The sequence below is a fragment of the Eumetopias jubatus genome, unplaced genomic scaffold (genome assembly GCF_037043125.1).
Source record: "Eumetopias jubatus isolate StellerSeaLion01/CBP00866 unplaced genomic scaffold, mEumJub1_p1.0 scaffold_11, whole genome shotgun sequence".
Classification (NCBI taxonomy): domain Eukaryota; kingdom Metazoa; phylum Chordata; class Mammalia; order Carnivora; family Otariidae; genus Eumetopias; species Eumetopias jubatus.
This window is the reverse complement of record NW_028274817.1, coordinates 91,474,823-91,500,753: the sequence shown is the minus strand read 5'-3', so window position 1 is coordinate 91,500,753 and position 25,931 is coordinate 91,474,823. Positions and strand designations below refer to the sequence as shown.

The following is a 25,931-nucleotide window of genomic DNA, read 5'->3' as shown; positions in this document are numbered from 1 at the left end:
GCCGGAAGGGACCTTAGCATGCAGCTCTCCCATTTTAAAGATGAGGTTCCTTTGCCTGGAGCCCTTCTGCTTTTCATTTCATTTGTAATATGTCAAAAAATAATCGCTGACCTCTGGCCTCTGTTTAATAATAGTGTCTGACTATAATAAGGGGAATGAATGCCAAAATTGAATTGGAATGTTTTATATTTGTAGGCTACATTTAAAATTTTTATTGTTGAGTTTGCATTTTTGCTTCAACATTATAGACTTAAAATTTTCATTTTCAGTAACTTGGTATTACAGCTTCCAGTTTTGATATTTCTCTTTTGATTTGAGTATTAGCCTTCATGGTGTACTTCAGAGTGTTACTTTGAACCTTTAGGATTGTACATACAGACTAAAGGATAATTTTTCTGTTAGATATCTTTTAGTGGCATCTACATGTATAAAATTACATCACAAAAACAATGCCAATGTCCATCGGCTAATGAATGCATAAATAAAATGAGTACTATACAATGGAATATTTTTCAACAATAAAAGGAAATGAAGTACCGATACATGCTACAACTTGGTTTGGTTGAACCTAAAAAATAATTACGCTAAGTGAAAGAAGCTAGTCACAAAAGACTATTGTATGATACCATTTATATGAAATGTCAAGAATAGGCAGTTCTAGGGGCACCTGGGTGGCTCAGTCAGTTGAGCATCTGCCTTTGGCTCAGGTCATGGTCCCAGGGTCCTGCCCCACATCGTGCTCCCTGCTCAGTGGGGAGCCTGGTTCTCCCTCTGCCTCTCTCCCTGGCTTGTGCTCTCTCTCTCTCTTTCTCTATGATAAATAAAATCTTAAAAAAAAAAAAAGGCAGTTCTATAAAGACAAAAAGATTAGATTGGGGCTGGGGGTGAGGGAATGGGGAATGACAGCTACTAATGGATATGGGGTTTCTTTTTGGGGTGATGAAAATGTTCTAAAATTGATTGTGGTGATAGCTGTACAGCTCCGAATAAACTGAAAAGAATTGGTACACTTTATTTTTATTTTTTTAAAGATTTTATTTATTTATTTGACAGAGACACAGCGAGAGAGGGAACACAAGCAGGGGGAGTGGGAGAGGGAGAAGCTGGCTTCCCTCCAAAAGGGGAGCCCGACTCGGGGCTGGATCCCAGGACCCTGGGATCATGACCTGAGCCGAAGGCAGACGCTTAACAACTGAGCCACCCAGGCGCCCCAATTGGTACACTTTAGATGGGTGATTTATATGGTATATGTGAATTAGATCTCGTGGCTGTTCTTTAAAAAACTATTCTGTGTAACTTAAAATACAGTGAAATTCATCTCATTGACTGAAAGGAATTTCCATTTCCTTGGTTTCCTTTTCAAATTCTTTACATTTGTGGCTTAATCTAGTTGTGGAAGATTCAGACAAAAAGAATACCCACAGGATGCACATTGAAAATGGTAATTATTGATAATCTATTTGCCTTTCTTAAAATGTTGACCAAATGAAATGAGGTCCTTGTTTCGGTGTGATGGATTAGCATTTCATGATTGAATTAGTAACTTACAAGTATTAACTATAATTTTGATAAAGACTGTTAAAAAGCTATTAATAGATAACTTTGAGTTAATCTTGATATTTAACAAAGAGTAGACTGATAAGTAGTTACACCTTCTGTGATATGTGGTATGTGACTTTGTCTAATATTTTAAGTCAACATTGCTCACTTATTAATAGGTTGATTTGTTTAGGGACTGGAATCTAATGGGACCTCACACCCTTTTGTGTAAGGATTTAGTAAATAAAAGAATATGTAAGTAGAAGTATCTTCCTCTTGAAAAGCAGTTTGGATGATATGCACTGTAAGTCTCAGTATTTTGAAGTATCATAATGCAGAAAATGGTGAATATTAACTTTCTGTTTTAGTAGGCAGAACCATAACCAGTAGGTAAGCATCAGTGACAGGGGAAATAGACTTTTGATAGAATAGAAGAGAGACCTTCCTGCTGACAGCAGTGGGCTTAACAATTTTAATGGGAAATCTTCAAGGGCAGAAAAGAGGTTGAATTGAATTTGGAGCAGTTAATTTCCAAATCTCAATGGTCTTCAAGCCACTCCTCCCCTACTCCCTGCAAAGTTCTAGCCTTACAAGTATCTCTTTGGTGCCTTTTTTGTGCTCAAGTTAAATGTTTTCTTGTTAAAGCAGACTTGTTTTAAAATTAGTACATGTATTTTGGACTGCCTCCTAATCAAGAACTGCCACACCATTTTTTAATTCTTAATTTTTTTAAAGATTTTGTTTATTTGAGAGAAAGTGTGTGTGTGCACAAGTAGGGAGAGAGGCAAGGGAGGGAGAGGGAGAAGCAGACTTCCCACTGAACAGGGAGCCCTGACCTGGGGCTCAGTCCCAGTACTCTGAGATCATGAATTGAGCCGAAGGCAGCCATTTAACCAACTGAGCCACCCAGGTACCCAAGAACTGCCACACCATTTCAGTACTTAACGTTAGCTTTGTGTTTTTCACGCATTGGTGCTTAATTGTACCATTTGATTTGTGGGACAGTGAGAACAACAGAGGCTGACTTACCACATAATGATGCATTGGTTTCAAGGACAAATGATGTCATAGCACACCATGTATACACAGTGATGTAATTAAGTAGGAGGGCTGAGTCTCCCACATGGCATATGATGGTGGTAGGATAGCTGTGCAAAACTCACAGGAACCCATGGCCTTAGCAGTCAGTAATATGGGGCCATCTGTCACTTTATATTATTATTAATAGTTTTGTTTGTATTTAGTTCGTTTTGTAGGAGGGCAAGAAGCATAAGGAGTTTAATTCTTAATTTCATTTTTATATATGTTTAAACAGTGTTAAAATAGAAAGTAATTTAGTTTTTAAAAAATACTATTAAGGTAGAACCAAAATTGGCAAACTTGAGCCAGCTTGGTATTGTTGATAGAAATCTGGTGCTTGGAGTCAGGTGACTGGGACGCCAATCCATATTTAGTAGGTTATTTATTAAATGAAAAATGTGCTTATGTTTCTACCTGAAAGTGTGGTTCTTTTGTTCATTCTTTTACTCAACAGATAATTTGTAAGTCGTGTAGATCCACATGATTTTGATGTCTTATTATGGTTTCTTTATTCTCCCTATTGTCACATTTTCCTTAGAGCCAGCACAAATTCTGATAGGGAAACTGTGCTATGAGTTGTCTTACAAATGTTAAGATAATCCTTGATTTGAAACTTTTTGAAAAGTAGGACAAAATTTTGGAATATGGTAGGATTCTGTGTTAACGCAACAGAATAATAAAAGCAGCTATATTGGTATAAAACTGTTGAGGCTGTTCATTTATTTTAAAAATCAACCTGAGCAATTGTGATACATATATCAGGAGCATAGAATCCTGGTAATTTATAGTTGAGAATACTTTTCCCGTGAACTGATCTAAAGATCATATTCATCAGGAGTCTGGGAAGGTTCAAAAATAGAGTTTATCATCTAATTGGCATTTCGGGGAGAAGAAACTGGCACTTGTTAGAACACTTGCTAATTATTGGGTACCTTCTATTTTGAAGGCACTTCACATACATTCTCCCATTCAAGCTTCCCAATAATCTCTGAAGGTATTAGCCAATTTGGGGCGGGGGGAGTGATACTTTGAGATTAAACACTACCTATTACAGGCATGTCTTTTACATTGTCGTTGCTGAAAAACCTCATGGTCTGCAAAATCAGGCACCAAAATGTAACTGGATTTATAGGGGGAAAATAGGGTTAAGACACTCAAAAGCTATGTAACCTTGTAATTAGAGCACTAACAGAAACAATAAAAATTCTAATAAAATAAACAGCACAGTTAAAAACATCTTGAATTCCTGACAAGCTACAGTAAATATAGGACTTATTAAAAACTGGTAACCTAATGGAACCCTTCCATATAGGGAACCGTTGAGGTCATGGAGTGAGGGAGCACATGGGGGAAATAAAATGCACAAAGATCAGAAAGAACAGTATATGTACTTCCAAGGCAGAGCATGTAGCCAGACTGAGCCAAGAAGAATGTGGGGTGATGGCTCTCCAGTTCAGACCTTTATCCCCCACCCTCATACTGCTGCTGTTATTTGGTGCAAGGCATCAGTGTTTTGAGGGGAAAATTGCTTCTGAATTAACATGACTTGCAGGTGTGTTTGCTGGCATTTGCCAGTGAGCTAAATCCCATTACAAAGCTGCATGTTTTGTAGCAAAGTAGAGTTTGACCAAGTCTTTTTCACTTCAAAACCCACACTCATGTTCCACTTCGATACTAAATTGCAAATAGTTGTCTTTAAAAATGTCTCCCCTCCAATGGAATGTTGTTAGGAAAGGGAACTAATACTTCACTGGACACCTTCTGGCATTTAAAGATAATCATTACCTCATTTAATCATCACAGCCATAGCCTTGTATCCTCAGGTGAGGAAACTGAGTCCCAAAGAGGTTTGGGAAGTTTGCTCAAGATCACACAGTAGGTATCAGAGAAGTTCAAATTCATGTTTCTGGTTAAAAATTTGCTTTTGTATACCATACTGCTTCTGGCAAAATAATTTTATGAGGCCTTTAACAAGAGTGTTTGTCTAACACACCTAATAGGATTGGTGAAGTCATTCTATTCCTCCCCACTGGTGTCTTACAGCACTGAAATAGGCACAAATAGTGATGGAGCATAGCAAGGGGATGAGCAGAGGCAGTGGTACCAACTTGTCAAAGACGATTTGGAATCTAGATTTGCTAACTTTGTTCTCCCTATTAGCTATTTCAAATTAGTCAGATTATGTCTGTGCACCTCAGTTTTTTTCCATCTGTGAACTGGTAATGATGATTACCTCTTGGGATTGTTATGAATATTAAAGAAGTTAATAGATCACAATCCTTTAAATGATAATCTGGCTCAAGGTTAAGTGCTTAGTAAATGTTAACTTCCTTGTCTGTCACCCCTACCCCATTGCTTCCCTCATGTTTTGGTTCTTTTTCTGCTTTTAATCCATACTATTCTACTTCTCCCCTTCTTCCCTGTCTGTGCATATCATTGATTTGAAATAGATTAAATATAGATTGTACTTAACTGAATATTGATTTTTTTTAACACTTCCTAAGTTTTCATTGATGTTTTGGGAGTATTTTTAACCTTTTTTTAAAATTATTTTTATTTATTTGAGAGTGAGCAAGAGAGAGCATGAGCTGGGGGAGGAGCAGAGGGAGAGGAAGGAGCAGACTTCCCCTTGAGCAGGGAGCCCGGTATTGGGCCTGGATCCCAGGACTCTGGGATCATGACCTGAGCGGAAGGCAGACACTTAACCAACTGAGCCACCCAGGCACCCGATGTTTTGGATGTATTTGGATGGCTATTTTTATGCAGGGCTGGACAATTTTAAAAAGTAGTGATGTGTGAGGATTTGTAATGTTTCAGTTTTCAAGGTACGATCTATGGAGCTGAATACACAGGTATGCTATTTTAGTCTCATCGTTTTGTGTGCCTAAATTTCTTGCATTTATTAAGTATAATATGTGTAAATATAATGTATAAATATACTCACTAAGGAAAAAGAAGAAATAGTCTATGGTATATTTCAGTGACATGATCGTGCCTTGTTTTATTTTGTTTTTAAGGAGAATTCAGGTTTTTCATTATTTGTAGATGGCAGGATTATATATAGGAAAATCAATTGAGGAACTAGTAAATGGTTTGAATATGATCACTGTGCCAAAATAAATTAATTTCCTTTGGTTGAATTCTAGTTTTATTTCTCTCTGTTCAAAGAACGAAACTTTCAGTCCTTTAAATTTATTGAGACTTGATTTACAGCGTAGCATATGGTCTATTCTGGAGAATGTTCATGTGCACTCAAGAGTATATTCTGTTGTTGGTATAAGTGTTCTACGTATGTCTGTATTGTCTAATTGGTTTATAGTGTTATTAAAATCTTCTATCCTTGATCTTTTCTTAGTTGTTCATCCATTATTGAAAGTGGGGAGTTGGAAGTTTTAATTGTTGAATTGCTTCATATATTTTGGGGCTCTGGTACTTTGCGTATATGTATTTATAATTGTTACATCTTGACGAATGGACCCTTCTATTATAAAATGTTCTTTTTATCTTTAGTAATGTATTTTTTGTCTTAGTCTATTTTTTGTGATAAATGTATAGACACTTTGCCTTTCTTATGATTGCTGTCTTGCATGCTGCATATTTTTCCATTCTTTTACTTTTTTTTTTTTTTTAAGTAACCTCTGTGCCCAATGTGGGACTCAAACTCATGACGCCAAGATAAAGAGTTGCACACGCTACCGACTGGCCTAGCCAGGTGCTCTTCATCCTTTTGCTTTTAACCAATTTGTATCCTTGGATCTAAAATTCTCCTATTGACAGCATGTGGTTGGATCTTCCTTTTTTTTTTTTTTTTAAGATTTATTTATTTGAGAGAGCGAGAATGAGAGAGAGAGTACATGAGAGGGGGGAGGGTCAGGGAGAAGCAGGCTCCCTGCTGAGCAGGGAGCCTGATGTGGGAGTCAATCCCGGCACTCCAGGATCATGACCTGAGCCGAAGGCAGTCGCTTAACCAGCTAAGCCACCCAGGTGCCCCTGGATCTTTCTTTTTAAATCCAGTCTATCTCTGTGATTTGATTGAATTTTAGGAGCCATTCACATTTAATGTCATTGATCTAGCTGGATTTATATCTGCCATTTTACTTTGTTTTCTGTATCTCATGTCTTTTTTTTTTTTGTTTCTTTTACTGATTTCTTTTGCCTTAAGTGGATATTTTCTAATGTAGTATTTTAATTCCTTCCAATTAATTTTTCCACTGTATTTGTTTACATTTTCTAAATAGATTTATTGAGATATTTACATATTCTACAGTTCATCCATCTAAAGTATACAATTCAGTAGTTTTTGTTCATCATTTTAAAAGATTGTGTTAAAATATATCACAAAATTTGCTATTTTAACCATTTTAAGTGTACAGCTTAGTGCATTATTTATATTCACAGTGGTGTACAATCATCACAACTATCTACTTCCAAAACTTACTCATCACCACAGACACATTCTGTAATAGCTAACCAATAAATCTCTATCCTTCCTTTCCTTCAGCTCCAATCCCTGGTACCACCTCTGCTTTCTGTCACTATGAATTTGCCTATTCTAAATAGACAAGTGGAATCAGTTTATTTGTCCTTTTGTAACTGCTTTATTTCACTTAGCATAGTGTTTTCAAGGCTCATCCATATTGTAGCATGTATAAGAACTATATTCTTTTTTATGAAGAATCTATTCTGTGGTATAACATTTTGTTAATTCATCTGTTAACAGACATTTGGGTGTTTTCTACATTTTGGCTAATGCTGCTACAAACATTCGTGTACATCTTTTTGGTGTGGACATGTTTTTCATTTCTCATTTATATACATAGGAGTTAAAACAACTGGGTCATATGTTAATTGTGTATTTAACTTTTTGAGGAACGGCCAAACTTTTTCAAAGAGTCTGCAACTTTTTGTATTCCTGCTAGCAGTGTTTAAAGTTTCCACTTTCTCCACGTTCTCACCAACACTTTTCTGTCCTCCCACCCTTTTGTTGGGAAAATATACATAATGTAAAATTTACCGTTTCAACCATTTTTAAGTGTACAGTTCTGTGGTATTAAGTGCATTCACTTGGTTGTGCAGCTGTCACCACCATCCATCTCCAGAATGTGTTCATTTTCCCCAACTGAACCTGTGTCCATTAAATATTAATTCCTCAAATTCCTTTCCCCCAAGTCCTTGATAACCACCATTTTTTTGTCTCTGAAGTTGACTACTCTATGTGTCATAGATAAGTGGAATCCTACAATATTTGCCCTTTTGTGACTGGCTTATTTCACTTAGTGTAATGTCTTCAGGGTTCGTGCATGTTATAATATGTCTTGACTTCTTTTTTGTTTTTATTATTTTTAAAGATTTATATGGGAGGGAGAGTGAGCACAGGTGGGGGAGGGGCAGGGCTGAGGGCGGAGCACCGTGCCTGAGATCATGACCTGAGTGGGAGTCAGGGCCTTAACGGACTGAGCCACCCACGTGCCCCTTGACTTCCTTTTTAAAACTTGAATAATATTCCATTGTGTATACCACATTTTATTCATCTGTAGATGGACACTTGGATAACTTCTACCTTTTGGCTCCTGTGAATAGTGCTGCTGTGAAAATGGGTGTACGAATAATCTGAACCTCTGCTTTCAACTCTTTTGAGTGTATATGCAGAAGTGGGATTGTGTAATATACTAATTCTGTGTTTAGTTTTTTGGGAAACTGCCATACCATTTTCCAGAGGCTGCACCATTTTACACTACCACCAGCAATGCACAAGGATTCTCCCTCTACATCCTCACCAACACTTGTTATTTTCCATCTTTTTTATTATAATCATCCTAGTCAGTGGGAGGAATCTATCTCACTGGGGCTTTGATTTGCATTTTCCTGGTGGCTAATGATGTGTTGAGCATCTTTTCACATACTTACTGGCCATTTGTACATCTTCTTTGGAGAAAAATGCCTATTCAGATGCCTTCCTCATATTTATTTATTTTTTAAGATTTTATTTATTTATTTGACAGAGATTGCAAAAGAGCACAAGTGGGGGAGCAGCAGAGGGAGAGGGAGAAGCAGGCCCCCCTCCGAGCAGGGAGCCCCGTGTGGGACTCGATTCCAGGATCCTGGGGTCATGACCTGAGCCGAAGGCTGACGCCCAACCGTCTGAGCCACCCAGGCGCCCGCCTTCCTCATATTTAAGTTGGTTGTCTTTTTTATTACTGAATTGTAGGAGGGTTTTTTTTTTTTTTTTTTATTCTAAATATAGGTCCCTTATTAGATTTGTGATTTGTAGTGGGTGTTTTCCCCCCTCCCATTCTCTGGGTTGTCTTTTCACTGTCTTGATACTATATTAAATGCCTTTTGGAGCACAAAAGTTTTTGATTTTAGTGAAGTCCATTTTATCTGTTTTGTTGCTCTTGCTTTTGGTGTCATACCTGTAAGAAGCCATTGCTGAAATGCTAGGTCATGAAGATTTATCCTTATATTTTCTTCAAAGAATTTTGTAGATTTTGATTTTTTAGGTCATTCATTTTGCATTAATTCATTCTGTTATAGGGAAGTATTTCTATATGCAGTAGAGCCAATTATGCATATGTACACTTCATTTTCTATGATGCTTTTTGTATTAGTTAAGAGCAGAAAGAAAAATGCATTTATACTGTTCTTATATTTATCAGGGCTCTTTCACTGGGGATTGGGTCTGCCAAAGCTCTTTATGCTGTCATGCTGGAAGTTGATCTCTGACTTCATTTTTGAAACAATTTTGGTTGACAGGTTTTTTTTCTTTTACTACTGTGAATGTGTCAACCCGGTGCTTTCTGGCGTCCATATTGTCTGATGAGAAATCAGCTGACCGTGTTGAGGAACCTTTCTGTGTGATTTGCTTCTTCCTGCTTTCTCACTTCTCTTTGTATTTGGCTTTTGACATTTTGATTATGTTTCTCAATCTGATCTCTCTGAATTTATCCTAGTTGGAGTTTGCTGAACTTCTTGGATGTGTAGATTAATGTTTTTCATTGAGTTTGGGGGAGTTTGGGCCATAATTTCTTCAAATGTCTTTTCCTTTCTCTTTCTGGACTCCATTATGCATATGTTGGTATGCTTAATTGTGTTCCACATTTCTCTGAAACTCATTTTTTTTCCTCTCTCTGTTCTCCAAATTGCTTAATCTATTGATCTACTAGCTTGCTTATTCTTTTTTCTGACAGCTTGTATCTTCTGTTGAACCACTTCAGTTAATTTTTTCATTTTTTTGGTTATTGACTAAAAATTCTGACTCTGGAATTTTCATTTTTTTTCTTAATTTCTTACTCTTTTATCTATTTATAGTCTCTTTTTAAATGTCATATTTTCCTTTACTTTTTGTTCTAAGATTTTATTTTTTTATTAGAGAAAGCGTGCACATACACAGAGCGGAGGGGCAGTGGGAGAAAAGCAGACTCCCCTGTGAGCAGGGAGCCCAACACGGGGCTTGATCCCAGGACCTGGAGATCATGACCTGAGCCGAAGGCAGACGCTTAACTGACTGAGCCACCCAGGCGCTCATTTCCTTTACTACTTTTAAGCACACTTTTCCTTTAGTTCTTTGAACATACTCATAATAGCTGTTTTGAAGTCTTTGCTAAGTCTGACATGTGGACCCTCTCAAAGCCAGTTTCTTTTGCCTGCCCCCCTCCCCCGTGTATGGGCCACAGTCTCCTATCTTTGTAGATCTTGTAAATTTTGGGGGAGATTACTGGATCTTTAGTCTACCATAGTAATTTTGGATACTGATTCCCCACTACCCATACTTACAGACTTGTTACTTTCTTGTCTGTCTAGCAACTGGCTAGACTGCTGTAATGAAATCCATTTTCCTTGCAGTGTGCAGCCTGTGATTTTACTCTTCAGAGGGTACAGGCTTAGCATTTCTGTGTCAAGCTGTCTCCCTCTGTTGGTATCAATGCAAATGTTAGTCTCCCCTAATTGTTGGCTGATTGGTTGATTGTTTTAGGTGATGCCCTGGGATTTAATTGCCCCACAGTCTCAATAAATCTATTAAAAAAGGGAGCCTGTGATAACTGTGATTTATAATAAATATATATTCAGTCTTCATTCCAGTTTCTGGCACAGAGCTTCAAAAACCCTAGGAATTTCCTAAGTGGTAAGAGCCAAAAAGGGGCATCTTATGTTATGTAAATGAGTGATTTTTGGAAAGCCCCTAAGGGTGGAGGCTGGTTGTCAGGGGAACCAACCACGTGATTAGAGGGTTGGAACTTTCAGCCCCTTCCCCCACCCCCTTGGGGTGTGGGGGAGAGACTAGAGATCGTATTTAACCTTTAATAGCCAGTGATTTAATCAGTCATACCTATGTAATGAAGCCTCCATAAAACTCCAAAAAGACGGGGTTCAGAGGGCTTCTGGATTGGTAAATACATGGAAATTTGGGGAGAATGGTGAGCCCAGAGAGAACATGGAAGCTCCTTGCCCTTTCCCCATATGTTGTCTTACGCATCTCTTCCATCTAGCTGTTTCTGAGTTACATCCTTTAATAATAAACCATAATCTAGTAAATAAAAAGTTTTTCTGAGTTCTGTGAGCAACTCTAGCAAATTAATCGATCCCAGGGTGCAGGGATCATTGGAACCTCCAGTCTATAGCCGATTAGTGAGAAGCACAGGTGACAACTTGGACTTGAGACTGGTGACTGAGGTGTGGGGGAGAGGTCGATCTTGTAGGACTGACTGAGCCCTTAACCTGTGGGATCTGATGCTATCTCCAGGTAGATAGTGTCAGAATTTAGTCATATTGTAGGACACCCAGCTAGAGTGAGATTGCTTAGTGTGAGGGGAAAAAACACGTTGTAACTGGGTGTAGAATTGCAGTCACAGAGAAACTTTGAATGGAATGGAACCAACAAATCCACAAAAGAAAAAATTCCTTGGATAGTATGAATACTGAAACCTATTTTGCCTTTACCCACTAGAGTGGTTATAGATCATAGTGTCTGAATATAATTGTGAGGAGTGTGACAAGAAATAATCATACATAGTTAAATAATTAAAGCAAGTAAAATAGCAATGTTTGCAAGTAAGGTTACCAAAAAATTAGATTCAGGATTATTCTGAGTAACTATTTTTACTCATATTTCAATGTTTTCTTAGAAGGGATATTAAAAAAAAAATCTTATAAGTCCAGCTATTGGTGCAGATAATTAACTGCACAAACTGTTTGTTTTTATTTTGTGTGTGTGTATTTTTTTTAATAGTTTCTGGGTTTTCCAGTTTTTCTGTGTCCATGGAAGTGTCTAAACCTGCAGTAGCTGTATGTGTCTTTTCTCATGTAGTAGAAAAACTTCTATGTAGGACAGGATACTTTTTTTTCCCCAGATAATGCATATAAAAAGTTTGCCTTTAAGCATATTTAATCTGTCATAGTAATAGAAATCCCAATTTAAAATTCAAAAAGGTCGGGGCGCCTGGGTGGCTCAGTCAGTTAAGTGCCTGACTCTTGATTTCTGCTTCAGTAATGATCTGAAGATTGTGAGGTTGAGCCCTGTGTCAGACTCCATGCTGGACGTGGAGCCTGCTTGGAATCCTCTAGATAGGATCCCCTCTCCCCCTCCCTACTTCGTGCTTGCACTTGCTCTCTCAAAAAAAAAAAAAAAAAAAAGATCTTATTAAATAGAATTCAGAAAGGTCTAAATACCTTTGGCCTAAAAGTAAGTATTTTCATACTCTAAAATCTTTAAAAAGAGAGAGAAAACTGTTGGAGAAATTCAGTTCCGCAAATTTTAAAGTGAATATAAATGGTTGCCACTTACGGAATACTAGGTTATTTTTAAAAAAACATAATGCCAGCCTTTAACCAGGTAAAGGTGATGCTTCTCCCATCTCGGAAGATACTGAGATGCTAAGTTTGAATACAAAAAATGCTGTCTTCTAAATGTCGTCTAATGTTGCCATTGTGGTTACATGTTGCATTGCAGAAAATCCAACATAATTTCTGGTAAAACCTGAGTGAAAGAAAGGGAGAACAGTGACCCTTACAATACTTTTGTTTTTCTAAAATAAAACTTCAGGGGAGCCTGGGTGGCTCAGTCCTTAAGTGTCTGCCTTCAGCTCAGGTCATGATCCAGGAAGCCTGCTTCTCCCTCTCCGCTCCCCCTGCTTGTGTTCCTTCTCTCGCTGTGTCTCTCTCTGTCAAATAAATAAATAAAATAAAACTTGATGCTTTTTATGCAAAGCTTAAAATTTCATACCAGTAAATTTTCACATTGGATATGTTGAATTTGAGCATTCCTTTAGGAAATGGTTATTGTGTTAAATTTTAAATGATCTGAATAATTTTTTAGTTGCTCAGTGGACTGCTGCTTTGACTTGGTAGAAAGCTTGTTCTAGCCTTGCTGGGTATGCCTAAATGTCTCCTGGAAAACAAGCTCTGTACTTGGGACTGCTTCTTGGAAATCAAGTAAAACAGTGTGATTCCCATCTATTTCCTCCACTTGGATTGAATGGGATTTATTAAGAAAGGTAGCAGTGTAATTCTTGGATAACTTAGTTGTAGCATATCTTTGATAATTTTTTTTACCATTCAAAGCTTTCCAAATTATATCTGAAAATGTTATTTTCCAATTATTACCTCAGATATTCAAGAACCCTGCACAGTACATTATAGAAAGGGAAAAGAAAATTACGTATTTTAAGAATTACTGCGTGCTTGGTATTTGCAAAACACCTATATTTAAATAATCCTCGTGGCATTTTTGTGGGTGGCATTATCTCAGTTTTAAACACCTGTGAAGATAGAGTGGACGTCCCTGGCCTTGAAGATAGGCAGCTTGTTAAGTGGCAGAGGTGGGATTTTGAAATAAAAGTTACGTTTTTAAAATCCAGCAGGTGGGACGCCTGAGTGGCTCAGTCATTTAGGCGTCTGCCTTCACCTCGGGTCATGATTCCAGAGTCCTGGGATCGAGTCCCACATCGGGCTCCCTGCTCAGCTGGGAGAGCCTGCTTCTCTGCCTGCCACTTCCCCCTGCTTGTGCTCTCCCTCTCTCTCTCTCTGATAAATATATACATACATACATATGTACATAAAAAATCCAGGGGTGCCTGGGTGGCTCAGTCGGTTAAGCGTCTGCCTTCGGCTCAGGTCATGATCCCAGGGTCCTGGGATCGAGCCCCACATCGGGCTCCCTGCTCAGCGGGGAGCCTGCTTCTCCCTCTGCCTCTGCCTGCCTGCCTGCCTGCCTACTTGTGCTCTCTCTCTCTCTCTGTCAAATAAATAAATAAAATCTTAAAAAAAAAAAAAAAAATCCAGAAAGTGTTTTTAATTGCTCCATACCTATTTCTTGCTCTTAATCTTTCAATCCTAGCATACTGAAGAAAGGTATCAATTTTTATGTGGTGGGTGAGAGAGGTCTGTTAATACCAGAATAGAGCAGGGTATGCTATGCTGAGACCTGACATACCTGCTCAGCAGTCCTGGAAATCTTGAAGTGTGGAAAACTTGACAGAGGTAGAAGAAATCTAGAAACCAAGGGATGGAAAGGTGAGAATTATATAAGAGGAGATAGGGATGGCAGGCAGCTTGAGGCTTTGTCAGTGGGATATTCTGCAAGATGATGATGATGATTTAGTTCTGTGGTCAGATACACAAAAATACTGTATTTTGTTTAAAGGGATAGTTCTTTAGTAATCCACAGAATACTTTTGTTTAGAATAGTTTATTTCCAGACTTTTGCCAGATAGTTTTGATTTGTCTATAGATGGAGGGTTATTGGGATACATATAGATAGAAGGATGTTGAGCATAAAACAACAAACACGATATAATTTTAAGATATTTTAACTCAAATGATCGCCAAATGTTGAAGGACTGTAAAGCAAGAGAGCAGTCAGTGCTATATATATATCTAAAATTTTATTGTGAGAAAATACATATAACCTTAAATTATCATTTTAACCATTTTTAAGTGTACATACAATTCATTGACCATTAAGTTACATTCACATTGTGCAACCATCACCATCATCCATCACCATTCATCTTCAGAACTTTTTTTTTAATCTTCCCAAGCTGAAACTGCACCTGTTATTAACTCCCCAATCTTCTCCCCGTAACCTCTGGTAACCACCTTTCTACTTTCTGGATTAGTGTAGGCACCTCAAGTAAGTGTAATCATAGAATATTTGTCTCTGTGACTGGCTTATTTCACTTAGCATAGTGTCCTCAAGGTTCATCCATGTTGTAGCATGTGTTAGAATTTCCTTCCTTTTTAACACCTAGAGAATATCTCATTGTGTGTGCATACCACATTTTGTTTATTCTTTTGTCCTTGGATTGCTTCCTGGAAAGGCTTTTTAAAGAGAGAGAGTATTGGTGTAGTGGACAAGGTAATAGAATTTCTAGACTTGTTAACTTTCTACTTGTGCTTTGGTCAAGTTGCTTTTTAGATGCTTGGTTTTTAATTTTAGGAAAATACCACATTCTGTGTAAATGGTGAAGATTTACCTAAAAAAAAAACAAAAAACAAAACCGACTTTAATTTTTGGTGTACCTCAGGATTTGTCCTCTCTCCTAGACTTTCCCCACACTTGGGAGTATATCATGCTACTTCCTACCATCCCATAACATTGTGACCCACTTCCTCTCAGTAGGTGGTGGCCAGGTGGAGGTTGTGTTTATGGGAGGCTGGGGGGACTCTGAGGTTATACTAATGAGTCCACCTCTTTTGACCCTTTTGTGAATAACTGGCTCTATGTTCAAGATCTCGAGGTTTTGCTTCAGTTCAGACTTGGAGAGTGAACTGTCCAGTGGATGTTTTCACTTCTGTTTCAGTGTTCAGAACTAGTCCTCACTGACATCACTACTACCTGCCACCATCCCCCTTGAAAAGAAGTGGAAAGGAAAGAAAACCTGGAGTCCAGGATTGTATTGTATTGTATCTCATGCTGAGAAGAGGGCATGCAGGGTGAACAGCAAGAAGCAGTTACTCGATTTGTCCGTTAGTAGAGCATTGATGATCTATGAATCAGACCTTCTCCCCCTTCTCTCCCCACCAAATGTACATATTCACAAAGCTTTGCATGTAGTTTTAGGGGAGTTATCTTCAAATCCATCCATAGTCCTCAGTTACGACCCACTGACTTAAAACAATTTTGGTAGCTTAGACCCAGCCAGATGATGAGGGAAAATGGAAGAGGTGAAAGGGGAAGCAGAGACATTCTTCCTAAGATTTTTGGGAAAAGGGGGCGCCTGGGTGGCTCAGTCGGTTAAGCGTCTGCCTTCGGCTCAGGTCATGATCCCAGGGTCCTGGGATCGAGTCCCGCATCGGGCTCCCTGCTCTGTGGGGAGCCTGCTTCTCCCTCTCCTCCCCACTTGTGCTCGCTCTCTCACTATCTCTGTCTCTCTCTCTCAAATAAATAAAATTAAAAAAGATTTTTGGGAAAAGGGAAGGGCAGAGATTGGTGGTTTTTCAGTAAGGAAGACTCAAGCATATTTATAGACAAATAACAAGGCATCCAGGAAAAGAGCGAGGGGAATCACCCTCTGGGGACAGTATACACAAGTGGATCATGAACCCAGGTTGGGAAACAAAGGGAAGAAATTGGAACAAATTTGAAGTGGAGAAGAATCAAGTTGAATTGATTAGCTGATAATTTTGAGTGGCAAGAAAAGAAAGGCACTCAAATAATTTGCCAGCAGACCCAAAATGACTAAAGAAAATTATTAGCTAGTTTCTCCAGGTTTTTAAAATTGTTTTCTTTACTTCACGTGAGTTTTTTTGTAATGTAGGGTGTATGAAAATGGAAAACAAAAGTGAAAGGCTGCTCATTCGTGTTCTCTTTTGTATTTTCACTTTATGTATTAAACATTTTTCTATGTTTTTAGCCTCACCAGTATTTGATATTATCGGTCTTAAACTGTGTTGTTACACAAATTTGATAAATGAAACAAAATCTTGTTAGGGACCTATCTCTGGGTTAAGTGACTATTTTTTTATTTTATTTTTTTAAACTTTTTTTTAATGTTTTATTTATTTATTCATGAGAGTCAGAGAGAGAGAGGCAGAGGCAGAGGGAGAAGCAGCCTCCCTGCAGGACTCGATCCCAGGACCCCGGGATCATGACCTGAGCCGAAGGCAGACGCCTAACCATCTGAGCCACCCAGGCGCCCTAAGTGACTATTTGTTTTTAAAGGTTTATTTTAGAGGTGCCTGGGTGGCTCAGTCAGTTAAGTGTCTGACTTCAGCTCAGGTCGTGATCTCAGGGTTGTGGAATCAAGCCCCTCAACCCCAAGATCATGACCTAAGCCAAAATCGAGTCAGACACTTAACTGACTGAGCCACCCAGGTGCCCCAAGTGATTATATTTAAATTGGAGGCAAACATGGACTGTTCTGGACTACATGGAAAGTATGGTCGCCTTATAATGAAATACCTATAACTCATCAGCTAAGGCTCTCAATCTCATGGCACAATTCTCAATCACCAGGGGAGAATTTATGGAAAGTACTGATGCCTAGGCTTCACTCTCAAATACAGTAATTTATTCATTCTGGAGAGGGGTGTGCACATCATTGTTTTCCAAAGCATCTCAGATGATTTTCGTATGCAGCTAAGGATGAGAGCCATTGGTCTAATTAATATATAGAATTGAGGCTTTGCTGACATTCCCCTGTACACCTTTGCTGGTGAGGTAACAAAGAATTCCATTGTTAAACAGTTGTGGTCTCTAGCCCTGTCATGCCTCTGGGAATGCCTGTGACCAAAACCTTGCCAAAAGTGGAGAGTCAGGGTCACTTGACGACTGGGTTGTTTAGGAATAGTAGTACATAGTTTGAACTTTTTCCAAAGAAAAATTCCCCCAAAGTTTTAAAGTTTCTGTTAAAACCTGTTATAAGCTTGTTCAAAAACCATTTATAATGCCCTAGTACCAGTGATAAACGTTAGTTGTGCAATCTTTCCTGGAATGTTTTTAAAAATAACATTTTATCTCGTTTATGTCTTGAATATACATATTTTTACAGTGTATTGAAGGTATTAGCAAATCGGAAGACAGTTTTTGCCATTCCATGATTGAATCAAAATGGCAACTAAATACCTTGATAATGTCTTTGGAATCCCAAAAGAAAGCTGAAACATAAAAGGCTGTGGTTTTGTACAAGCTGATCTACAGTTTTCAGTTTAAGTTAAATATGGTATTAATGAGACTTTAGCTTTTCACCTTATCCTCTCATTATATAGCCACCTTCTCTTGACTAGATTCACTGGTAATACTAAGTTTGAACAGTTCCTTAATTCATGATTTTTAAATCTAAAACAAATGTACTTTTTTTTCTTGTAGGTTATGCAATGGTCTCTGCAAGATGGTTTATTCTTGAATTGGAGCTTTTTAAGACTGACAAATGCTGGTACTTCATCTTCTATAAGTGGACTATAATTTCTTTTCTCAAGACAACTACATAAGCAGACAAAATTGCAAAGATCTGCCCTGTGTCGAGTATGACAGCCACGACTCGTGGCTCTCCAGTAGGAGGGAATGACAGCCAGGGCCAGGCTCCTGATGGACAGTCTCAGCCCCCCCTCCAACAGAATCAGGTACGATGTTTAAGATACTAGTTAAAGCTACACTGGTATGTCTACTATGAGATACTAAATAGTGGAGCATGTTCTGGGTGCCTGGGTGGCTCAGTCAGTTAAGTGTCTGCTTTGGGCTCAGGTTATGATCACAGAGTCCACGGGATCAGGTCCTGCATCATGGGGAGCCTGCTTCTCCCTCTCCCTCTGCCTGCCACTCCTCCTGCTTGTGCCCCTTCCCCTCCCTCGCTCTCTGTCTCTCAAATAAATAAATAAAATGGAGCATGTTCTGAATAATTTGAGAAGTAACCATAAAACTGTTAGACCTATATTTACATATCTTTAACAGTAATGATAAGAAAGCTCAAGCACTATAGATGGTGATGCTTGAGTATGTAGCCCCTCTTTTGCTGGTGTCTTACACGGTCAGTTATCAAATGAAATATTTAATCCCCTTGTCAATTCCAGAGCAAAACATTAAATCATTCAGTGTAGCCTATGGTAAAGAGCATGGACTCAGGTCATGTTTGTGTTCAAATTTGAGCTTTTCACCGTACTAGTCTAAATGGGTAAATTAACCTCTGAGGCTCAGTTTTTCATCTGTAAAATGGGGTTAACAGTAGTACTACATGGGATTGTGAAGAGGATCAAGTGAATTAATGTTTGCAAAGAGTATAAAGTAGATTTTTTTTTAAAGATTTTATTTATTTGAGAGAGAGAATGAGAGACAGAAAGCACGAGAGGGAAGAGGGTCAGAGGGAGAAGCAGACTCCCCACCGAGCAGGGAGCCTGATGTGGGACTCGATCCCGGGACTCCAGGATCATGCCCTGAGCTGAAGGCAGTCGCTTAACCAACTGAGCCACCCAGGCGCCCCTAAAGTAGATTTTGATATCAAGGTTTTATGCTGGCCTTAAAACTCACAGGATAATATTTTTTTCTATTCTGTGGATGAATTTTGTGTAAGAGTTCTGTTATTTTTTCATTAATTATTTGGAAGATTTTATTGGTGAAACCATCAAGGTTTTAATGCAGATCCAGCTTTTTTTAATAGGGGAATTTTCTGATTTCTGTTTTTGGGGGGGGGGTGGTGTATGTGTCTTTTGGTAAGTTGTGTCTTTCATGGAATTTGTACCCTCACCTAGATTGTCAGATTTATAGAAGTAGTTTCTTATATGCTTACTACCTTTTTAATGTCTCAAAGTCTATGGTAATCTCTCCTCTTTCATTTCTGATACTGCTAATTTGCATTCCCTCTCCTCATACTCTTTCCTAGGGATTCATCAATTTCATTAAACTTGCCCCAAAACCAACTTTTGACTTCGGTTTTCTCTCCCCTCCCTACTTGTGTGCTTTTGCCATTATCTTTGTTCCCTTCGTTTCCTTTGAATTTGCCCTATTATTTTTCTCTTTTCTTGAAGTGGAAGTTTAGTAATTGATTTTCACCTACTTTTTTAAGATTTTATTTATTAGAGAGCGAGCATAAGCAGGGGGGGAGGGTCAGAGAGAAAAGGAGACTCCCCGCTGAGCAGGGAGCCCCACTCGGGTCTCGATCCTAGGACCCTGGGATCGTGACCCGAGCCAAAGGCAGACGCTCAACCGAATGAGCCACCCAGGCGCCCCTCAGGTACTTTTTCTGATAAATAAACTAGTATTGGGTAATACCCAGATAAGACAAACATACTAAAATTTGTGATGTGCAGCTCAAACAACGCTTGCAGGTGAATTTATAGCTGAGGTGCATGCACATGAATCACAGACATGCTGCTTACAGTTGGTGCATGTTTATGTAGAATTCTGTATGGGTAAGGTTTTAGGCAAAAATATTGTTATTGTAGGGTACTTAAGTTTGTCACTTGGGGATAAGTTTTTTTGGGGGGATAAGTTCTTATTGTCCAGTTATTATAGATTAGATAATCTATTATAAGAATGGTAGAAAAGAGATGCACATATGCTCTCTCTCCCTTTGCCCTCCTTTCTTCTCCCTCTGCCATCTTAGAGAAGTGAGCAAGTCAGGTTTTAATTTTATTTTTCCAAATAAATGTGTCACCTTTATTCCTTTTCCTCTCCAGTTCCCATGTTTAAGCCATAAAATACTGAAGTATATAGTTACAGGTATTGGACAGAATCATTAATCTTTCTTGTGTCATAAATTCGTTACCTAGTATTGAGGTTTCTTTAAACATAGAGGTTTGTGTTGGATGCCAAAGAATCTATTTTTAAACCAGGAGCTAGTAGAGTTTCAGTATGTTTCACTCTCTTTTCTGTTTATTTTTATTTTTTTAAACATTCTTAAATTTAAGTTCAATTAATTGACAGTGTATTCGTTTCACAGGTAGAGGTCAGTGATTCCTCAGTCTTAAATTTTAATTATTTATTTTTAAAATTCAAGTATAATTAACATAGTGTTATATTAGTTTCAGGTGTACAATACGATTCAACAATTCCCCCACCTACCTCCCCTCTGGCAGCTACCAGTTCTCTATATTGAAGAGTCTGCTCTGTGTTAACTACACTGGAATTAAGATTTTTTTTTTTTTAAAGATTTATTTATTTATTTGACAGAGGGAGACACAGCGAGAGGGGGAACACAAGCAGGGGGAGTGGGAGAGGGAGAAGCAGGCTTCCCGCCTATCAGGGAGCCCGATGGAAGGCTTGATCCCAGGACCCCGGGATCATGACCTGAGCCGGACATGATCCCGGGGTCCTGGGATCAAGCCCTCCATCGGGCTCCTTGCTCAGCAGGGATCCTGCTTCTCCCTCTGCCTGCAGCTCCCCCTGCTCGTGCTCTCTCTCTCTCTCGCTCGCTGTCTAGCAAATAAAAAAAATTTTTCTGGTTTCCATTTGTCCTTGTTCATTTGTTTCTCAAATTCCACATATGAGTGAAATCATGGTATTTGTCTTTCTCTGACTTATTTTACTTAGCATTATATCCTCTAGAAACATCCCTGTTGTTGAAAATGGCAAGATTTCATTCTTTTTATGGCTGAATAACATTTACTTAGTTGCAGAAATATTATGCACATCTAAAGAAGGGGGAAAGAGAAAGATATGCTAAAAATGAAGAATAAAAGGGAATAAAATTAGACCTCTTAGTTGAAAATGACATGGCTTGGGGTACCTGGGTGGCTCAGTCGTTAAGCGTCTGCCTTTGGCTAGGTCATGATCCCAGACTTCTGGGATCAAGCCCCACATCAGGCTCCCTGCTCACTGGGGAGCCTGCTTCTCCGTCTCCCTCTGCCTGCCACTCCCCCTGCTTGAGCGCTCTGTGTCTCTCTCTCTCTCTCTCCCTGTCAAATAAATAAAATCTTTAAAAAAAAAATGATGTGACTTACTTAGAAACCACAATCATGAAGTTTTCATAATTGGGTAGTAGTTTGAGACTAGGCAAATTGCTGAATAGAATAAAATTTATTTTTCCCCTTCAAATTAAAAAATGAAAGTTATAATTCAGAACTTTCCATCTGTGAAATGTGAAATGCATTGTTTCATATTTGTACAATAATTCCTATTATGGCAGGGCTTGTATAATGGGAAATGGAAGCAGAGAAGCAATACACATCGTGGTTAAGAACACAAACTTCAGAGCTAAACCTGGATTCAAATCCTGACCATAGAGTTGGAGCTGTGTGACCTTGGGCTAATTACTTATTTTCTGAGTTTGTGTTTTTACCTATTAAATGGCTGTTCAATACTTCTTAGGCTGTTAAGGATTAAATGAAATTTTAAAACCTAGCACAGAGAATACCTGAAACATCATAAGTTTACAGTGATTTTATCTTTCAAATTTTATTCTTTTACCCTAATCTGTGTTCGTGTTTGAATTATCAGATGTTGTTACCTATGTCATAGAAACCTAAATCTGGAATATCTAATTTTTAATTAAGACTTCATCGCCTGATTCTTCCAATGAAAATTCCCCGGCAACTCCCCCAGATGAACAAGGTCAAGGTGATGCCCCACCACAGCTTGAAGATGAGGAACCTGCATTTCCACATACTGACCTGGCAAAGTTGGATGACATGATCAATAGGTGAGTTGTTTTGTTAATGTGTGTAATACACAGGAAGACCAGCAGTCTCTCAGCATAGTGATTAGTAGTAAGAAAAGAGAAAGAGTGGGCAGAAATATCACAGTAGCCACATTGCCTCAATAGCCTTAACATTTTAGTGCTTACCAAATACTTTCTAACCCATGGTTCTTAATCATCGAGTAACAGTGTCAATAAAGTTTTCAGATTAATGATGATGACCCAAGCTGGTATGTTTCTGAAGTAGAACCATATGTTATTTCCCTCTTTCAGAGTTTATGAAGTTTTTTGTTGTTGTTGTTGTTTTCTTTTTTGGTATGTTGGTTGCTATGATAGCTGGATGATTTTCTTAATTTTTGCATGGTCCTGAGGTAAGCCAGGTAATTAGAACATCGAGTTCCTCAGAGCCTGCCCCTTGTGAACCCTTGACTAGACTGAGGCATTTAACCATCTCAGCTATTTGTTTCTCTTGATCTTCACCTCAGGGGTAAGTTCAGGGTATAATTTTTTATACGTGTAGTGGAAGACTCCCAGAGAGTGAAAGTTTAAGCTTATGTGCAGGGGAAGAAAAAGATTTAAAGAAGATAATAAGGAAAGAGTGTGTTGGGGAATCCCCACATGGCTGTGGGTTCAACAAGTGAGTGCTAGTGAGGTGTAGGGAAAGGAAGGAAAATACGCACACGTATGAGCATTTGCCTTACCAGATTTTCTTGTTGTATTTCACTTTCTAAAAATCAGTTAACACTGTTAACGTATATAATAGAAGGGAAATAGAAACCCCTTGCATTTTTTCCCCAAAAATTCTGATTACGTAAGTAATAAATGTACTATTAAACATGGAAATATATGTTGATAAAGTCCTTCAATATCCATCTTCTGTACACACATCCCAACAAAAAATTAGTAAGTATGCTCTTCACATTACGTTTACTATCATTTGTATTGATTTTTCTACAGATATGATATTTTTACTGTACCGTTTTGTAACTTGCTTTCCTCACTTCATTTATCTTGAAATTTTTCCTATATATATATATATATATATATATTAAGATTTTATTTATTTTTGACAGAGTGTACAAGCAGGGGAAGCAGCAGGCAGAGGGAGAGGGATTATTTATTTTTGACAGAGAGTGTACAAGCAGGGGAAGCAGCAGGCAGAGGGAGAGGGAGAAACAGGCCTCCCGCCGAGCAGGGAGCCGAGCAGGGAGCCGAGCAGGGAGCCGGATGCGGGGCTCGATCCCAGGACCCTGGGATCATGACCTGAGCTGAAGGCAGACACTTAACCGTCTGAGCCACCCAGGCGCCCCTCCTATTACTATATTTTTAACTCATTATTTTTAATAATGTATTTGAAAGAACACATTAACTGTAATTCTAGGAGATTCTTACAATTAATAATGTTATACAATGAATTGTAGTAAAAAAAAACCCAGAAATCATGTAAAGTTATTTTAATGTCCCTGAGCTTTCTCTAACAGAGACCTAGCAAAAGGTTTTCCTGTTGCTTTTTGCTTTCTGTCTGGTGATTGGTGGTTGTTAGTAAAGGGTACTTTCTATGCAGACTTGAGGACAAAGTTGCATATTAGCAAATTTTCAGGGGAAGAGAAATACAAATGATATTTTAATGTAAATAAAAACAATGACAAAGGTGGTATGCGTTTGTTTTTAATAGATTATATAGTCATGGAGCACTTTTTCTCAAAACCAGGGTTTTGGGAGCAGTGAGGAGGGTGAGGACGAAGGGATAGGGAAGGATGGCCTCGGAGATGGTTGGGCTGCCACTGGGGCCAGAGAAAGCACCACCTGGGTGCATGCTACATCCTTGTTGGAGGGAGGAGGGTACCTGTGGAGGCAGAGAGACCTGGAGAGCCACGTCTCACTTAACCTTCAGGAAAAATTGACAGATTATGAATTGAGGCAGTAATCTGTTACGTTCCACCTAAATTTTTCTCCTTTGTGAGGAAATGAAGACCGCTAAGAGATTCATGATGACGAATCCTGAAAGAGCACATTCCCATGAACTTGAACAATAGGTTTAATTGCTACTTGATTATTATGGTAGTTTTATGTTTATGGTAGTTTTATGGTAGTTAAAATAATTTCCTCCCCTCCCCACCCCTGCTGTCTTTTGTTTGACAGTTCTTAAAAAAAATTTGTTTGTAGAGACGACAGATGGAACTTAGTTTCACAGAGCAGATATTCTGCCAACCTTGTTGTTTTAATATTTTAATGTTTTTTAATATTAATATTTTCATGTGAGGTAAGTAGAGTGCTTTAGAGTGCAACCAATAAACAACTTTTTATATTTTTAAAACTCTTAGGCCTCGATGGGTGGTTCCAGTTTTGCCAAAAGGGGAATTAGAAGTGCTTTTAGAAGCTGCTATTGATCTTAGTAAAAAAGGTAAGTTTAAGTGTTCTTATGGTTTTCAGAATGTATGCTACTAATACACTTTCAGTTCATCCCTGAAGACTTCATTTCTTACAAACACTGGATATTCCTAGACCAGAACATCTGAGTTTTCTTGCTGTGGCATATCATATATCCTTAGAACAAGGGTTCAGATCCTTTGGACAGCCTTCAGAGGGTGTTCGTGAACTTGCTGAAGTCACACATAAAATTTTGTGTACATTCATTTTTAAACTAAACTGTCTAGTTTACATGTTGACTGTTCTTTTTAATATACTGAAAAGATTTGATTTTCTTTCCAAAAGATAAAAAGGCTTGAAAGATGAGCTCTGGTGTTTTTATCTTGTCTAGAAGTGAAAGCGGAATTTGGAATTGATCATTTTTTCTTTTTTTTTTTTTTTAATTTTTATTTATTTATTCACGAGAGACAGAGAGAGAGGCAGAGAGAGAAGCAGGCTCCCAAGGAGCAGGGAGCCCGATGCGGGACTCGATCCCAGGACCCCGGGATCATGACCTGAGCGGAAGGCAGATGTTTAACCATCTGAGCCACCCAGGCGCCTGATCATTTTTTCTAATAACTTTGCTTTAGGTGCAGTTGAATTCTCTTAGCAAAGGACAACTATTAAAATATTCTCTTAGCTTTTAAGGCATTGGAAATGAACATCAATGGCAGTAACATTTCAATTTCTGAAATAGTGTAGCCATGGATGTATTCTAATTATCATTAGGCATTATCACAGTTGAAATTGATCATTACAAAAATTTATCTGCTTACGTCTGTCTCACTCCATGGCAAGGGTGATGTTTTCTTTATCTTAGAATAATTAACTTCCTTCATTTAAAGAATGTCTCCACACCTTTTTAATCTTGTAAAAATAATAAACTATATAAATACATTTCCAGATTGCAATTATTGATGATCACTCAAATTTCTTTTGTTTGCACATTAATTAATTGAGCAATTTTTTGAAGACTTTTGCACTAGGCATGTTCTACGTCCTGACTGTATAATTATAGGTAAGAACACATAATGGTATTTCATTATATTCATGGACATTTATTGGACATGTAGCCCCCCTACCTCTATCTTTCTTTTCTGGGACCATGGTTTATTTTAGGCAAGGTTCAGATTTTCACATACAATACTGAGTTTAAATGTCCTCTCTTCTGTACAGTCAGACTCACAGAACACTTTATATAAAAATTGAATAACTTTTCACTTTGTCCTCAAGCGTTAAAGATTTTCAAGGGGTGCCTGGGTGGCTCGGTTGAGCGTCCGACTCTTGATTTCAGCTCAGGTCATGATCTCAGGGTTGTGAGATCACGCCCCAAGTTGG

The 25,931-nt window shown here is 38.3% G+C and overlaps 1 protein-coding gene across 5 annotated transcripts in view; it reads left to right on the top strand.

Moving 5' to 3' along the window:
* Positions 1 to 25,931, top strand: part of USP9X (ubiquitin specific peptidase 9 X-linked) — a 156,911-nt gene that overhangs the window by 40,627 nt on the left and 90,353 nt on the right. For all 5 annotated transcript variants that reach the window (XM_028113337.2, XM_028113338.2, XM_028113336.2 and 2 more), the window contains exons 2-4: positions 17,924 to 18,177; positions 22,042 to 22,187; positions 24,509 to 24,588. In XM_028113337.2, coding sequence (XP_027969138.1) covers positions 18,082 to 18,177; positions 22,042 to 22,187; positions 24,509 to 24,588 — 322 coding nt within the window. In that variant the 5' untranslated portion in view covers positions 17,924 to 18,081. The remainder of the gene's footprint in view (positions 1 to 17,923; positions 18,178 to 22,041; positions 22,188 to 24,508; positions 24,589 to 25,931) is intronic.